Source organism: Amblyomma maculatum, chromosome 10 (genome assembly GCF_055883805.1).
Source record: "Amblyomma maculatum isolate TAMU_Amacu chromosome 10, ASM5588380v1, whole genome shotgun sequence".
Taxonomy (NCBI): domain Eukaryota; kingdom Metazoa; phylum Arthropoda; class Arachnida; order Ixodida; family Ixodidae; genus Amblyomma; species Amblyomma maculatum.
This window is the reverse complement of record NC_139353.1, coordinates 52,426,262-52,445,128: the sequence shown is the minus strand read 5'-3', so window position 1 is coordinate 52,445,128 and position 18,867 is coordinate 52,426,262. Positions and strand designations below refer to the sequence as shown.

General features: G+C 43.8%; 1 protein-coding gene across 2 annotated transcripts in view; it reads left to right on the top strand.

Moving 5' to 3' along the window:
- LOC146176401 (sulfotransferase 1 family member D1-like) overlaps nucleotides 1-18,867 on the top strand; it is a 22,932-nt gene extending 4,065 nt beyond the window's left edge. Inside the window, exons 2-3 of one of the 2 annotated variants that reach the window (XM_084582740.1) lie at nucleotides 10,231-10,339; nucleotides 15,482-18,867. In XM_084582740.1, the coding sequence (XP_084438866.1) occupies nucleotides 15,514-16,458 (945 nt within the window). In that variant the 5' untranslated portion in view covers nucleotides 10,231-10,339; nucleotides 15,482-15,513 and the 3' untranslated portion in view covers nucleotides 16,459-18,867. The remainder of the gene's footprint in view (nucleotides 1-10,230; nucleotides 10,340-15,481) is intronic. The other variant, XM_084582741.1, reaches the window with a different exon arrangement.

Below are 18,867 nucleotides of genomic sequence, written 5' to 3'. Positions count from 1 at the left end.
AAGAAAACCTAGTTTTAAGTGCCGCAACTTTAAATTGCTCTAGGAAACCACTCCAAAAGTTTTCATTCGGTGCACATTTTTCATGATCCCGGTGTCAACAGGAATATTCACATTGTATCCTAGTGATCACTGCAACTAAAAACGGTTCCTAGTTTGGTTCCTTGGCTAACGAAGCATATCAGCGCGTTTATGGGTGTCGTTCGTCAGCTTGCTCTTGCTTGCAGGCGTGTTTGTGCACATTGAGAAGGATGCGAATTTGCTGTTGCCCCAAATTACCAGCTAATTATAGTCTCTTTCTTTGCACCTACCCGAAGGACATCGCCATTATATATTGTTGATGACACAAAGTTACAGCCCGCTTGGAGAAAAAGGTGCGCATATAAAAATATTACCACAGCAGCAATTTTCACGCAGAATCGAACTGCAGATGGTGCATAGTAAACCAAGGACCATGAACGAATAGACCGCTGGTCATACATGGATAAACCCCTAGGCAGTGAGTACCGCCGAGGTGGCCAGGATGTAGCGGTGGTTGGGCAATGCGTGGGTAAGCCATAGCCCATGCATGAACCAACTGCGGCAGTAGGGTCGTCAAGTCACACTCGTCGGCCCGAGGTGGAAGGTCGATGATTGGCCGTTCTAAGGCCATTGACTGCCCTGATCTCGGGCCAAGTTGGGCAGTTGAGGTCGGTCCGATGAGTTTTAGTTGGCCATATTGGCAATGGCCGAGCACTGGCCGACCATAGGCTTGCCGGTTCGGAAGATGAAGAGTAGCATAGGTATATGTCCTGCTAATTTTTCCCGTTTTTCAACTCAAAACCTCCGTTTACGGGAAGCGTGGAGCAAAGCAGGGTGCTGCCCGGGCCAGGGGCCTCAAAGTCCAAACACTCGACATCGGCAGAGCCATCATGACCCTCATTTAAGCGGACACATTGATGCCGCGAACAGCTAGACAGGGGGTTTCAGGGGCGCGTTTGCATGCTGCTCGCATGGCTGTTTTTGTTGAGGCTAGGGAATAAAGTGACCTAAACGGTAACTTAGGCAATGCTATCAAGACTACGGACAGGATAGTCAAAGCAGCCGAGGAGTTCTGTACTGATCTATATAGTAGCCGAAGTAGTCAGGACAATAATAAAATATCCAGCAGTCAAACGCAGTCAGACGTTCCGCCAGCGACTAAGGGCGAGGTTAAGAAAGCTTTAGAAACTATAAAAAGGGAGAAATCAGCTAGGGAGGGTTAGATAAGTACAGATTTGTTGAAGTACGGAGGGATATCGTGCTAGAAAAACTGGCTATCCTGTATACGCAATGCCTCATGTCATCCACGGTTTCGGAGTCATGGAAGAACGCAAACATTATCTTAATTCACAAGACAAAGTGTGCACGCTAAGGAGTTGAAAAGTTACAGGCCAATCAGCTTACTATTTGTTGCATATAAGGTGTTTACTAAGGTAATAGCTAACAGAATCAGGACAATCTTAGACTTTAATCGAGCAAAATATCAGCGTGTTTCGGATAGGGTACTCTACTGTTGATCATATCCATGCCATCAACCAGGTGATAAAAACGCTCCGAATGCAACCAGGCCTTATACGTATCATTCACTGATTACGTAAAAATATTTCACTTAGTAGAAACCACGTCATACAGACATTGCGAAATCAGGGTGTATGCGAGCCGTATGTGAAATTACTGGAAGATTTCTACATTGGCTGCACTGTAACAATAGTTCTATATAAGGAAAGTAACAAAATTATCATAAAGAAAGGTGTTAGGCAAGTAGACATCACCTCCCCACTATATTAACATTTTTCTTAGAGGAAGTATTCAGAGACTTGGAATGGGAGCAGTTAGGGATATCGATGGAAAATACCTCAGCAATCTGCGATTCGCTGATGAAAGTGCCTAGCTAAGTAGCTCAGGGATAAACTGTAAAGAATGATTGATGACCTAGACAAGAATAGGCGAAAGATAGGTTTGAAAATCAATATACAGAAGACTAATGCAATGTTTAGCAGGCTCGGGAAGGCACAGCAATTTAAGTTAGATAACGAAGCACTGGAATTGGTGGGCGGATTTGTCTACTGAGGGCAGGTAGTAACCGCAGATCCGGACCATGGAAAGGAAATAACGAGAAGAAAAGGATTGGAATGGAGCGCCTTTGGCAAGCTCTCGAAAATTATGACTAGCTGATTACCGATATCGCTCAAGAGGAAATATACAATAATTGCATCTTACCTGTACTCACCTAGGTGCTAAAACATGGAAGCTGACGAAAAGGGGTCTGCCTAAGTTGATGAAGACGCAGAGGGCTATGGAACAAAAAACGGTATTGTGTAACGTTAAGAGATAGAGAGCATGCAGGGTGGGCCAGAGAAATAACTCGAGTTAATGATATTCTAATGGAAATAAAAAACAAATAAGCATGGGCAGGGCATGTAGTAGAGAGGACGACCGATCGTTCCTTAGGGTAACAAATGGGATTCCAAGGTAGGGAAAGCGTAACATGGGCCTACAGAAAGTTAGGTGGGCGGATGAGGCTAAATTCGCTGGGGTCAAGTTGATACAGCTAGCACAGAAACGGGTTAAATGGAGGGATATTGGAGAGGCCTTCGTCTGCAATGGGTATAGTCCGGCGGATGATGATGATGGGGTAACTTAATAGAAATTTTTGAGTGAACTATTTTTTTTGTCAGAAATGTCTACAACTTCTCACCAAAAAGTACGCAGATGAAGCCAAAACAAAACTTTTCTTAATTGGAGTTTCAGATTTATTTAGGATGAGAAAAAGTATTTCAGACAAACTCGTGATACTCTCGGCAACGCTCACTAGGATTTAATTTGGCTACGACAGTCTGTGCTCTTCAAGTTCGTAGTTTTGTAAACCTGCATAACAGAGAAATGAATTCACATCTATAAAAGCATTTTTGTGGAGTCATATACATTACAACTTCAATTTGTTTGCTGTAGCCCCACCATAGTAGTCATATCCTGAAAACAAAAAACGCATGCGCCTGCGTGCGAAGCCGGGTTGACGTTCAGCCTCTGTGAGTATGTTTTGAGTTTCTGAGCGACTGTTGAATAACAAAAAAAGACAAACATTGGGGGGCAGTTAAGCATGCTTACGTGCGGCAATGCTGAATTATTTCTGCCGTGCTGGCGGTCTGTTCGTGCGCCAGTGTCCACACTTGTAATGTGGTGCGTTGTATGCGGAATTCCGCCAATGTAGGGCGTGTTCACACGTCTGGATCTGCAGAGGCGCCATCTAGTTGAGCTGTTTAACGTCCGACATGATAGCCATGTTTATAACTTTAACAAATCCTTATAAACACATCTATGAATAATAAAATTGTAATTATTATGATTATTTATCAATGCTTAATTTCATTATTGCCGATCTCTGGATGATGGAGAGGTGTGAAGGACGTTATCTGGTCACGCGAAGCATGAGACAAGGCGAGGAAGTATTTCCTTAATACACCAGAAAGAGGGAGATCAGCTTCGATGGGTATTACGTTAATACGTTCGCCTCATCTTGGTAACCAGTGTTTTCATGTGTTAAGCTGCCAGTCTTCCACGCTACGCGTCAGATGTAGTCTTTTTTATTACCTTGATCTCCTCAACAGAGTTCCAATAAATACCGAAACTGATAGTATTCATTACGAATATGCTGTCTGTGTTGGACAATCTGGTGTCATTGCCTAACCTGCGCGTGTTTCAACGTGTGCCTAGCCCATTTTCTCGTGTCAGCACGTAGGCTGACCCATCTACTCGAATAGTGCCGATAGAGCATCGCCGCACGCGACGACGATTACAGTTCCATAATACAACATTTTGGGCGAGTTGGTTACGTACATTCATTATTACAGCGCAAAGACGGACGGGACAAGAAAAGGACACAACAGCGCTGAATCATTCTGTTGTGTCCTCGCTGTCGTGCTATTGTGTCCAGCGCTGTTGTGTCCTCTTCTTGTCCCGTCCGTCTTTGCGCTGTAATAATGAATGGACGATTACAGAGAACGAGCGCACCAGCACGCGAAAATTATGCGGTGAGAACGTCTGAGAACGCCAGCGATGCCTTCTCACAGGCAACGCACAAATTCCGCGAAGTGTCCAATATTGCTTCTACACGATATGCCACGCTCGGATTTGCCGAACCATGCCTCAAATTTACCAAAACGTTTAAGTTACAATAGAAGCCATGGGTTTAGCTGGAGGGTGCTTTCTCATCATCGTCATGAGCCTGATTATACCCACTGCAGGGCGAAGGCCTCTCCCATATTTCTCGACTAATCCCGGTTCTCTGCTAGCTGCATCCACTTGACCCCTGCGAACTTCTTTATCTCATCCACCCACCTAACTTTCTGCCGCCCCGTGCTACGCTTTCCTTCCCTTGGAATTCCGTTTGTTACCCTCAGCGACCATCGGTTATCCTCTCTTCGCGCTACATGTCCTGCCCATGTCCATTTCTTCTTCTTAATTTCCACTAGAATGTCGGTAACTTGAGTTATTTCTCTGACCCGCTCTGCACGCTTTCTATCTCTTAATGTTACCCCTAGTATTTTTCGTTCCATAGCCCTCTGGGTTGTCCTCAACTTCTGAGGTGATCTTAAAAGTACTAGCAATGTCAAGCAGCACGGGGGATGTCATCAAGCGAACGCATAACGTACACATGAGCTGAGTCTCTGCGATATATTGCTGGACGAATCGAGACCCATCCACGGCAGACTGCTTCACTTTGCGCAATCACATACATATCGCTCTTATTCAACCTTATGTGGACCTTATGTGGCGTCACTATGAAAGTTGTAACGCAACCGTTTACTGTAAAGAGTTGAGGATGACGCAAAATATTTATCGTTTGCATAGAGCGTGCACGTGCAGCTAAAGTTGAAGGTTAGGTAGCGATAGATATCCATATGGGCCACATATAGTACATCACCATCTGTATGCTTTCAAATACGTGTTTCGACGAATGCGGCTGCCGGATGCAAGGTGAAGCGCGGCTTTACGCGGTGAACACGCAGAGGAAGAGACTGATTGCAATACTACCAGGAAGAACTTTATTCCTTGTCGAAAACCACAGTTAAAACAATTCGCCACGAGACTATAATGTTTTAGCACTTATACTCGTGACCACAATTGAATGTGTCTGAGAAATACTTTATAATATCTTGTTGTGGTTTGCTTACGGTATTGAGAAACACTTCACCAGTCGTTTACATGAGCCATTTTACTAGTCCACCAATCCTGCATTTTCTGAGTTATATACACTCTAAGAAATAAACTGGCTCAAGGGAGGAGTAATATTCACTTTTGTTCTCAAACGTCGATCATCCCGCATAGGCCATTCTAACAGCGTCATCCTGCATCGTGCCCGCACTACTACATCCCAGAAGTCTGTTTTCGTGTATACAGTACGCGACTGGAATGGCATTCTGAGCAGCTTGCGCTAATTTCTGACCCTGCTAATTTCAAGACTGCCATCGAAGAAGCCTTATTATCGTTGTAATCACCTTACAAAAACCATTGTTAACTGCCGCTCAAATGCCCGCCCCTCATGTTATGTCCTACGTGGGGCCCTTGATGTTCTAATAAATAAATAAATAAATAAATAAATAAATAAATAAATAAATAAATAAATAAATAAATAAATAAATAAATAAATAAATAAATAAATAAATAAATAAATAAATAAATAATCGGACCGTTAGTCCGCGAGAGGGCCAACCTCTTTGATTTGCGTCCCATATGTGTATATTTGGGTACAGTTCTGGCTGAAAACTGACTAATGGGACGAGCAACGGGAGGACGAACGGCTCATGATACCTTGCCGCTTCCCCAGCTCTCTTCCCGCCTGTCTCGAGATGTGTTTCTGGTTTCATCGGGTGGACATGTAACCTGACACGTGCCGTCCTCCCTCTGTGCGAATTGGTGCCATGCCGTTTTCTGCGTGATGTTTTCTTTATTTTGAAATTAGGCACAAAGGCCCAGCAGCCAGAGCCGGCACGCATTCACTGCAGTTCAGAAACGTCACATCACTTGTCAATTACCTATTACGATGAGCCGTTCAGCGCCGCGTCGAGATGGATGGAATAACTTTATGGGCACCCGTAAAGGAATCAGTGGGTGATGAAGATTTCTTTACAGCCGTCATCTTCCTCCCCTTTCAACTGGCTGGAGTCAGTTTGGAGGGCAAGATGGATGGCTTTCTTATGCTTTTCTTCTTCCTGGCGGACCATTAAAGCCTTTCAAGAGTATAATATTCCTTCCTGGTTCGTTGTAGTTAGAGCACACCCATACCATGCTTGTGCGTCACTTCTGTCATTTGTTTGAGGTGTTTGGGTCCCTAAATTACACACTGAAGGAGAAAATGGTTTCTGTAACGCCATATGAATACTCCCTATCAAGCCTTTTGTTTTTGGACTTTATGGCTAAGTTCCGTCTAAAAAAGGCACTGCTTCTAAAGTGCAGATTATCAGAAGGCAGGACAAAAGAAGAGGTCTACCGATTCTGCACTAGTGATTTCTAAGGCCCTTTTAAGGACCGCATTACGTAAACTGAGTGAAGGGACGCTGCATTACATCTGTTGCCATTAAATAAGAATAATAAATTTTAAAACCTCTCGCTCTCCAGCCGAATGCCCAAATCAGCAATTTATGCATCTTGACTTTTTTAAACTTTACTGACATTGGCAGCGCATATCCTACAAAATGAGATATGGTCCAGAAATTATCGAAATGATGATTAAATCGCGTAGTAAAGTGGCATGATTTGTCCTCTTGTACAACGTTCGATGTATCACTACCTTTCCCCTTCATGGATCACTGCCTTGTCGTGGCGGAGGAGCTTGCGAAACTCGATGAAGTCGTGAGCTCTGCTGTGTAGGGTCACCCAAGATAGACACGTCACGGCAGAGAGTTCTGACAAAATGTGATTCACTGGAGAAGGTAATGGCAATCCACTCCAGTATTTCCTGCCAAGAAAACCCTATGGCCAGCCACAATACCATTTATGATATGGCGCCGGAAGATGAGCCCCAAAGGTTGGAAGGCGTCCCACATGTTACTGGGGATGAACGAAGGACGATTCCTAGTAGCTCCAGGACGAATGAAGCGGCTGGGCTAAAGCCAAAAGGACGCTCAGTTGTGGATGCGTCGGGAAGCGACCGGAAAGTCCGATGTTGCAAGGAGATATATCACATAGCAACATTCCATGTTGCTATGTGATATATCTATGACGCAAGGTGAACTGGATGTCGTCAAGCGAGAAATGGACAGATTGAACATTGATATCTTGGGTATCAGCGAGCTCAAGTGGACCGGAATGGGATAATTTAACTCCAGCGACCATTATGTCTTTTATTGTGGGCACGAATTCAAGACAAGGAATGGGGTCGCTCTCATAGTAAAAAGAAGAATGGGAAAAGCAGTGCTAGGGTACAACCTCAAAAACGACCGAATGATTTCACTTCGGATCCATGGTCAACCTTTCAACACAACAGTTATCCAAGTCTGTGCACCGACCACTACTACTGAAGGAGCTGCCGTTGAGAGATTTTATGCGGACCTACAATGCCTTTTAGACCGCATGCACCCCATCATCAGACGTCGTTTTTCTCAAAGGAGACTGGAATGCTAAGGTCGGGAGCGAAGAAATATCCGGAATTTTAGGCAAGTACGGTCTTGGCGAGCCAAATGAAGCTGGACAGAGGCTAGTAGAGTTTTGTCAAGAAAACAACCTGACCATAGCGAATACTCATTTCCAACAGCACAAGAGGCACCTGTACACATGGACTTCACCGGACGGTGTGTACTGGAATCAGATCGATTATATTCTTTGCCGGCAGAGATGGAGAAGGGCTATACAAGCAGTCAAAACAAGGCCTGGGGTCGATTGTGGCACCGATCATCAGCTTCTTGTTGCCAAAATTAAGTTTCGATTGAGGAAAACGCAGAAAACTAGAAGGCCTTTCAGGTATGATCTGGATCAAATTCCATTAGAATATGCCGTGGAAGTGAGGAATCGAATTCAAGAATTAGATCTAGAAGACAGAGAGCCCGAAGAGATGTGGACTGATGTTCGTGATATAATACAAGAAGTTGCTACTAAGGTAGTTCCAAAGCAAAAGAAATGTAAGAAAGCAAACTGGTTATGGAAGAGGCTTTGCAAATAGCTGAGGAAAGGAGGATGGCAAAAGTTTTGGGGAAAGAGAAAGATACAAGGTTCTCAATGCGGATTTTCAAAAAATAGTAAGGAGAGCTAAGAATGCCTTCCTGAACATACAGTGCCAAGCTGTTGAGGACAACAGCCAATTAAGGAACACAAGAGCTCTGTATAAGAAAATCAAAGATATCAAAGGAAGCCTCTGTGCTAAGCTGGGCGTGATAAAGGACAAACGAGGCAAGGACCTCACTGAAGCCTCAGAGATAAAGAAGAGGTGGCAGAAATACACAGAAGAACCATACAAGAAGGACCCGAATGTGCAAACCCAAAATAAGACGGTTGTGATTACTGATCTCGAGCCGGGCATCCTGAAGAGTGAAGTTGAATGGGCCTTAGCCAGCCTTGCTAAGAAGAAAGCCAGCGGAAGTGGTGGTATTCCAGCTGAGTTGCTTCAAAACCTCAACCATGACGCTGTTAACATTCTGCATACATTATGTCCGAAAATTTGGACAACCCTGCAGTGGCCACAGGATTGGAGGAGGTCAGTTTACATACCCATTCCAAAGAAAGGCAGTTCCAAAGATCGTTCCAACTACCACACGATCGCGCTTATTTCGCATGCTAGCAAGGTGATATTGAAAATCCTCGAAGGTAGGCAGCAGCAGTATGTCGATCGGGAGCTTCCGGACGTGCAAGCTGGGTTTCGGAAGGGCAGAGGAACTAGAGACCGAATTGCCAAGCTCCGCTGGATCATGGAAAAAGCAAGAGAGTTCCAGAAACCCATTTATTTCTGCTTCATTGATTATGCGAAAGCGTTTGACTGCGTAGATCACAGCACATTGTGGCAAGCTCTCCAAGAGATGGGAGTTCCAATTCACCTCATCTGTCTCCTCAGGAACCTGTATGCAGGACAAGAGGCCACAGTCAGAACTGAGCATGGTCTTACTGATTGGTTTGCGACTGAGAAAGGAGGGAGGCAAGGCTGCATACAGTCGCCCTGCCTATTTAACCTATATGCAGAGCGCATCATGAGGAAGGCCGGTCTGGATGATCGAGTCTTTAGCTGGAGTGGAGATTGCTGGAAAACGTATCAACAACTTTAGATATGCGGATGATACCACTTTAATGGCGGAAAGTGATGTGGAAGTCAAGAGACTTCTGATGCCCGTGCAAGAAGAGAGTGAGAAGTTTGAGCTTAAACTGAACATTAAAAAGACAAAGATCATGTCGTCTTGCCTTATCAAGTCCTGGAGCATCAATGGACAAGAAGTGGAAGCTGTCACAGATTTTCTCTTCTTGGGCTCCAAGATTACCTCGGAAGGAGACTGCAGCCATGAAATTAGGAGACGCCTGCTTCTGGGAAAGAGAGCAATGGTTAGCCTTGACCGCCTAGTAAAGAGCAGAGACATTAGTCTGCCAACCAAGATCCGTATAACTCGCGTTATGGTCTTTCCAGTTGTGATGTATGGATGCGAGAGTTGGACTGTGAAAAAGGCTGACCGCCGAAGAATTGACGCGTTTGAATTGTGGTGCTGGCGAAGACTCTTGAGAGTTCCTTGGACTGCCAGAAGTTCAAATCAGTCGATATTGTCGACCATAAACCCTGACTGCTCATTGGAGGGTCGAATTCTAAAGTTAAAGCTCAGCTACTTTTGTCATCTGATGAGAAGAGAGGAGTCGCTGGAGAAAGATTTGATGTTGGGAAAGGTTGACGGTCGCCGGAGAAGGGGTAGGCAGCGAACGGGATGGTTAGATGGCATCCTCGAGGCACTGCAGATGAAGTTATGTGATGTTAGGAAGGTAGTGAGAGACCGGAAAGCGTGGCGTGAAATGGTCCATAGGGTCACGAAGAGTCGGACATGACTGAACTGAACTGAACTGAAGCACTACCTTTGACAAGCTGTTTCCGTTGTGAATTAAAGTTTCGCAGATCAGAGATTGATAACCGATTCAGATGAAAAATAAGCATGTGCGTTTCCATTTAAAATTCCCCGAGTTTTAACTGACACAATTGGCTTCTGGAGGATAGAAAAAGTTAGCAGATGCTTTCTTTATTCTTTTCAGGCACTGAAAATAGGCGTTTTCCTCCTTTCAAGCAACGATATATATGCACCGGCGTTTCAACCGCCATCAATGTTTTAACTTGGTATTGCTGGTCGGATTACCTGCTACAGTATGTATTCTTTTCCCAGATGTTTTTCATTTTCATTATCGTCTAGAATTTGTTACGATGTTGCAGTGGAGACATCTAGAATTAATCCTACCGTAGTGTATGGGCAAAATATACTTGCGAAATACGGAATTGCGTTTAAACAATGCGAGGGGTGCGTATACAGTATTTGTTAAAAACATTATAACACAAAGGGTTTGATTCTGTGCCAGATGATATGCCTCATAATGTTTGCCAGTTGTTCCTAATCGCCTGCCGGTAAAAGTCTTTGTCCCCTTTCTCTCCGACATGAAGGTCTTTAACGGACACGTGAGGAGTGCTGCTCTATCAAATCAAGAGAAATGATTTGCAGTACACCAGCATAAAAGAAAAATTGCCTCCGCAACGACGATATATAAATCAGATGGCATTTGTGTTTAAATGCTGAATTTCTTAAATATGTTGTAAGATTATGGTTAGCGAACAGTACTACCATACTCAAAAATCGTCCTTAGCAAGTGTGTATACGCGGTCAGTTTGCTATTTTGTGCGATACATTTAGATTGGGCCTCAAAAGGCCGATTACTGTGGAGCTAAGGACACAACATATAAAGCGGCCGTGTCAATTCAGCCAAAGCAGGAATATTACTGCCATGTATTTATGCCCATTTTCATAAGATAGGACCTTCAATGTGAACGAACCACCTTCTGTAGCCGAGGCGGACGCCCACGTCATGAGCCGTGCCATTCACCTGAAATTTGTTCTTTTAGATGCGCTTTATACTGCAGCGAAAAAAATGTGTATTGTCCTCAGCTTTTGATACAAATTCCAATATTAAAGAAATTAAATTTAAATTGGTCCTTTCTGAATACATCTTGATAAAATAATGCCCTGTTCTGCAGGCAGCTAGTTGTGGCTGAATAGTCAAGGTTTAGTTAGGTAGAATAAATCATTTTTATGGCGTGTTGTCGCGGCTAACGTACCATACGAAGGGTAATCTTAACACAGGCTTATAGGTCACATCTCTGCGCTTATGGATCACACCCCCTTATGCAGCGTATGCGCTAACAGCTGTCTCCATTACGCGTTGGGTTCTGGGTGCAAAGTTAATAAGAACCAAAAATATTACCCCAGTTAAGCGTGCAAGTTAAAGTGAACTTCCGCGGAGTGCACTTCGCAGCTTGAAAGAGACTTTACGCTACGCAGTGCTAAACGGGAAAGCGAAGTGCACTCGCATAAGCAGTCGTTAGAGCGAAATTAGCAACTGAAAAACATGTTTGAAAAAAGAAATTGGAACCTCCAAGCGCGAAGTTCAAGGAACTGCTTTTTAAAGTAGTAAAACATTTAAAAAATGCTTAAAATTTGACACTGGGCCATGATTCATAGACCCCTTATCAACGAACACCATGAACAATAACAACCGCCCTCTAACTGAAAATGGCGTAGCCGCAGTGGCGCACCACTCATAATGTGGAAGTTGCGTACGCGGTTACATCACGTTTCTGTTATTTTATATTTTGCCCGTCGCTATTATAAAACATTTCATCAAATGAAAATATGTACAAAACACGTAAAATCAACTTGTATACATATCCTATTACGTAATACATTTGTGACGAAGAAATGTCTGCCCGCGAGGCTACGCGCTCAGCCCTCGAAGTCTGTTTTGCGCACGCACTCCGACCTGAGCTCACACTTTGGCAAGTGCACTTATGTTACAGCGGTAGAGTGCACTTTTCGTTAGTGACACTCGCCGTAAGTGCACTTTATTTTGCGCGCTTGACAGGGGTGTAACTCGCATTTTTTGTGGGCATCTCAAGCGCGCAATTGGCACAAAGGCTAGGACTGTTCTAAAATCTGATATCTATCTGACGACTCGGAGAACACATAATGCGCTGTCACAGGTGTCGCGCACCGAAGAAATGAGAAAGTCGCGAGGCCCCGCCTTTGCCTATGCTTTTGCTACGATTCTTTCCATGCTCGCAAATACTCGAGACGTTCCCATCGGTTGTAGAATTATTATTCGTATTATTACTATCTTGTCCTCTTTGGGAGCTTCCCATTGCATGCGTTAATTTTTCCTCTGTTCTGCATTAGAAATAATCTACTGTTTCATTCGAGTAACGCGTAGTGTAGGTCGAGTGCAAAGGGTGTAGAATACTTGCTCGTTTTCATTAACTACATTATGGGGACACATGTTTATTTGCACATTTTGATAAGCAACGAGCGAATTGCAAGTGCGACTCAGTGTCAAATATTTCTAAGGTGGAAATTATTCGAAGTAAAAATTTTACGACGAAACACCAGCGGCTTTCGATGCTTTTCACGGCAATAGAGTCAGCTACTTTTTAAGCCTCGATTAGACAACTATTTATATCAGCTTATATTAGTTTCAAGAGGTGTGGAACGTTAGGGTTCATGGAAAGATTTAAAAGACGGGAGCACTACGGAGAACCTGCATATGTGCGAAAGTGAGCCAGATTCCTGTGTCACAAACACAAATGAACACCTCTTCAAAGAAGAGAATGGCTTACCGTGTGGGACAACATGGGAGGTCTGCCTAAATTTTTTTTATTTGAGAGTTCTTGAATACGCTTTACGTGACATCTATGAAAAAAAAAAAGTACCAATATCGCGAAAACAGATTGTCCTCTCTAGAGAAATCTCGTTCACTGACACCATCCTGGACTCCATGACTCGTCGATGTCTAGCAGCGGAGGCGAGTAAAACTGGTGTAAACTATAGTGACGGGTTCAGCTAATAGTAAGAAATGTTTTGAAAATTGCAGCTTAATTTTGTAAGAAAAAGCGCATAATGTTCTTATTACTTTCACGCGGTGCAGAAAGCAGCTTTTTTTGCTACGCATGAGATGCGGACAAATTGAGTCTGATATGGTGACAAATATAAGCTCTCAGCCTGCAAGCATTCTGATTTTATTTTCCTCTTTAGGACACGCACAAATTTCTCTTGCGAAAACTTGCCAGCTCTAAACAATAAAATATCACATCTTTCAGGTCACTGATGTATAAACAGGTAAACACGGCGCTTTTATGTAATAAATGCAAAAATGTCGCACCTCCACCTTTTGTCAATCCGTCTGTCTATTCACGTCGCGAGGGAAGGGTTATATATATTGAGCCATATAAAATGAAGGGCAGTTTAAAAACATTTTATTTACACCTGATCCCCTAGTGCTCCACATTTACCAGAAAGATTTCTGTAACCAAACGAACGCAACACATATAGATTGGTTGACCTCGGTCCGTCCTATGACACGTTACTGCCGTGGCTTTGAGGTTCCCTCCATGCGAGAGGCTGCCGGGTTCGAATCCCCCTGGCAAAGATTCTCGAATTGTTTATGCTTTTTACACGCATGAGCATCACAGGCACACCGCTGATGATGCTTATCATAGTTGTTAGCTTAGTAGTCTAGCGCATAAAAGCATTTCAACTGACGGCAAATTGGTCAAGGACGTTCCTGCAACCAAAGGAGAGTAACTGAGCTGAAATGAATATAGATTGATTTTTTGTGATACATTAATAGAATCGAAATCTCGAAGTGTAGAATCGAACAAGCTACCGTTTAGTCACAAGATTTCTTATTTTCAAGGCGATTTTCAGGTCACCTAATTAAAGTGAAAAGCCAATGTGACGAACCCAAAACCGAAATCGCGTTGAATTCGTCAGCAAAAGTTTATAAAAACCCATTAGCGACATAAATTGTGTACTTTCAAATGCGCATCATATTCGTGAGATGTCCATAAAGAGACCCCTAGTAAACTTTCCTTTTCAATATTACTGCATTACAGCAGGTACTCATAGTTTTATTCGCTTATGTTTTTGCTTGGGAGCTCACATGTGCGTGCTGTGTCTAGGTTTTCTGCCTTTGCCATTGTTTTCATACGCTTGGCTTGATTCTGGCGTGCATAAAGGACCCATAAATATCCTTGTGTCGAAGCTATCCTTCCGTTCTCTTTCACCTGAAGCGCATTACAGAACATAGCAAATAAAAAATGCCCGTGCCGAGAGGCCGACAGCAAGCGATGGTTCCAGTCATGCACGCTGTCTCAGTGCTCTGGCCCGAGAGTGCTTGCAAATGGTTCAATGAAAAGAGTATGGAGACATTATTGACAGCTTTTTTTTTTTTTTTACGGCTTCTTGCGTACGCACGGAACCGAACTCAAACAACAGCAATGTATTTTAGCAGTGGGTTAATATATGGGGAGCATGAACCTCACCTTTAATGTTTTGTAGCTATTGCTATGTGTACTGTGTAGCGGTGTTATAACGACTATACCTGCTAGAAATGCCACTTCCATCGAATGATGATTTTCTCCGTAATCTACAGGAATTACGCAGTATAGGATGGCAGATCAGCTCGCTCGCAACAACGACACAGTGTTCACGCAACAAAGAACACATTTCCTGCCTCGTTTTCGCGCGCTGGACTTTCAGAATGAATGCTTGTGAACTTGAACCAATAGCAGGTATTAGTGGCATGTTTGCAGATAGTCACGTTGGGGTAGAAGAATAGCACTGGCTTCCTTCCAATGAAAAGTCGGTGCCTTCCCTTTCAAATGTCAGTTATGAAACTACAGAGGATTTTCTCAATGAGCTAATCTGCCTCGTGAATATTGGAACAGTGCTTTGTATGTTTCATGGTGCTTACGTTCGCAATTTACCCCTTAATCGACACGTTCACAGAGACAAGTGCGAGAAAGAATAGTATATAATGACACTATATATAATTGCCAGAGGATACAGTCTGCTGTAGCATTTAGTAGCTATGAACATGTTTGGTGTAAGCTGAATCTTAACTAGGCTATGGCAAGTTTCGCTTCCTCAAGCAGTTCTTAAGGGGTACTGATTAGTTTAAGTACGGGTGATACGTGCACCTGGCCATCGAGGGTACTGGAGATGGAAAACTGATTCTCTCATTCAAGGTGCTAAGCATAGGCGAGGTACTTTTGGCTGAATTCGTATGTATGTGCTCATTTAAAACGAGCGTCTCGTCTTCTTGTTTTCATTATTGTTATAGTGCAGGGCAGGTTTCCTAGGAGGCAAGATAATGCTTCCTCCTCATAAAATGAACTTCAAAATATTACAGAAGCTAGGTTTGCATTTTAGGTCACTGCCGCTCCATTTTCAACTTTCCTCTTTTTCAGATTACGCAAGAAAGCAGCCACTACGAGCATCGATGGACGTTGAATCTTACAGATATGTTGATGGGCTCTGGATGCACAAAGTGTTTCACGAGACCAATCTGCGCTCCGTGTTCTCGTACATGCCGCGTCCTGACGACATTTTCATTGCGACGTATCCAAAGAGCGGAACGACCTGGGTTCAGTACCTTGTGCTTAGCATTCTGAAAAAGGGCGAACCTCCAGAAACACCAGTGGACTTTTACCTCGCTTCTCCCTTCCTTGAAATGATGGGAGCAGAAGCAGCTGAGAAGATGGAGAGGCCCGGGCTTCTGAAGGTGCATCTGCCTTTTCATTGGACGCCTTACTCAGCAGATGCCAAGTATATTTGCGTAGCCAGAAACCCGTACGACGTTTGCGTTTCTTTCTACTACTACATCAAAGGTTTGACGCCAAAATATGTCAAAGACGTGTCGTTCGAGAGGTTTCATGAGTTGTTCATCGCAGGCAAGTTCTCTTGGGGTGATTACTTCGATCATCTGCTCTCCTGGTACAGACACCGCGAGAGTCAGAACGTTCTGTTCATGACTTACGAAATGCTGAAAAAGGACACGAAGCGATGTGTGTTGAAGATTGCTGACTTTCTCGGAGAAGAGTACGGAAATGACCTTCGAAAGGACCCTGCGCTGCTTCGTAGGGTCCTAGAAAACTGCAGCTTGAAGAATATGGCAAGCATTTTTAACGACAGCATGGCGACGATGAAAAAAGATCTGCTAAATTTGCCTCCCGAAAAGGCTCTCAGATCAGTACAAGTTCTCCGAGAACTAGACATTCCAAACGGCGGGTTCCACAAAAACGAAGGACTAATACGCAAAGGCCTCGTTGGAGGCTGGAGATCGTTGTTCACGCCGGAGCAAATCGAAAAGACCAAAGAGTGGATTAAGAAAAAAACTGATGGAACTGACGTGATGAAATTGTGGAACGATATAGATCTGCCCTGAAGTCGCTAGGTTGAACGAACATAAATAAAGTATTTTATTAGTACCGGGAAAATGCCGCTAAAAACCTCACGTATCCGTGTTTTACTTTTCGTGATGGTCGTGAGATGACACAGAATCATGTGCCCTATTAAGCATGCGTGAATACGCTGAAACCTAGAATGACCAGGACTAGAATGAAAGACAATGAGAATTCTGCATTCCCTTAGATTTATTCCAATTTCGCAGGTCAACCTAAACCAAAATCAGTGGTATAGTTAGGAGCAGTTTGTACCGAAGCACCAGATAGAAAACCACTTCATTTAAAAATGATGCCATTATAACCGCTGTTTCTGCTATGTAGTTTTTTTTTTCGTCTTTACTTTTTCTGATCACAGAACACTACCTGGGTGTTCAATGCAAAGATTGTTTTTAAGACGAAATTAGCAGTAAGCTTGTGGGGTATTCTATAATGCTACCTATTATTTGATACAATAACATTCTGCAGTGTCTCTCGGGTTGTATGAAGAGCATAAGGAATTCCTTGAGGCGTCGATCCAGCGTTGTTGTTGCGCAGCTGCCTTACGTTTCTTGCGATGTTTATCACCTCAAGGTGCTTAAGGAGCCTCAAGGAGCCTCAAGGAGCCTCAAAGAGCCTCAAGGAGCAAGAATGTTATGACGAACGAAGGGTGTCGTCATATAAATGAAAAAATATTGGCTGATGCAATGAAGTTGACGAGTGAACGATAATGCGGTCCTTGCGTCCAAGTGGCATACGACTGCACATGCTTTGTTGGTAATTTATGCGTTTTCTTTCACTATACGAAGTAATGTGAGTATGTGGTATGCTGAAGAGTGCGACTATGTATGGCATGTGATTGTGGCAAGCAAGACCTTTCATTATTTGCCTCGACTAGTTGGATCACAGTTATTTCGTGGTGATCTCTAGGCATGAAAATCATTCAGCAGAATAGTGTATGTCATGCGACCAGTCGTGCCATATATGGCCCACTTGTGACGTAAGTCACCAGACTAGAAACGATTGCGCAGAATGCCAGAGCAGTAATACAAGAGGGATTTCCCCTGCGTGAAAGTGACATCACGCTGACCGGTAACAACGTCATTATGGCGAGCCCTTAATGCTTTTGCTATCGTAAACTAGGCTATGAATCGTGCAGAAATGCTCGGCGTTTGCAACGTAGGCTCATTTCTTTATGCTTAAAGCGGCTTTTCTAGGGAACATGTGATGGCCTACGGCAATGAAGCCTACATAACATCTTTCGGCATGCGATCATGCGTTCTGCCCATGCGCCATAATATAAGTAAACAAGGCATTGAAGTGGCGTCATGGGCCCCATTTTGGTGGTGCATAGCAAGCTTCAGCAGTGCAAGTCGGAGCAGGTGGTGAAGGCGATTAGGTATGCCCTTTGTCCTTCACTGCGTTGCATACACCACAAAATGACAACCGCAGTGACATAGGTGCACGTTTCCTCTAGGAACTTCCCGGTCTCGTCTTCAGAGGCAGCCTACAATTGTGACTCGAAACAATAATTGAATGAAGCGTAAAACGCAGTGACAGAAACGACGGCATTTGTTGTGGTTTTCTCTGTTCGCACTTATTTTTTCGTACTTTCGCGCATGCGCAGGAAATATTGTGCACCAGCGGACATTTGGTATGAACCAATCAGGCACTGATGCCACTCGTCCTCCGTCATTGTGTGACGTCATGCAATCATGGGAGAGGCGCATAAAACACAAAAGTCATAACAGAGCTTTATCATACTGCCCCAGACATGACTGCAGCCCACGACGAAACGCGAAGGTGAGCTTTCCTGGCTGCTACACATTGGGCAAGTAACTGATGGCGGAAGCGTTTTTTCTTGATTGCCTGGGAAACGTTCTGAAAAGGAGAAACTCGAGCAAGTGATGCCTCAAGTCCCGGTGCTGAGGGCAGGATACCCTGGGAATTTCCCACCAGCACAAATGTCAATATTCTTGGAGGCACACACAAGGATCGATATACGGTAGCCAGATATACAGGTCATTCAGCAAAACGCATACTGCCCACACCAAAGCACACTGTTCTAAGCACACAGATTTGATAGTCGTCGAGATTCGGCGTGGCTGTCCATCATACGGTTTTTCCACAGACTATAGTAAAGTCTCATCTGCATAAATAAATCACAGTGCCCGTCACAGTTTGTTCGATGAGGCAAAAAACAACAACAAATTGCATACTGTCTAATTTCAATGTCTTTCTTAACTGTTCACTGCAATAAGTTCAAAAAGAACATAGCATCACGGCACTGAATAAAGCTACGATAAAAGGCTTCTGGCGTGACACTTCAGCCCACGGCAAAAACAACTGATGATCTCAAAACATTTAAACAAGACTATAATAATAAACTACTTACTTGCTGCGCAAAACCAAGA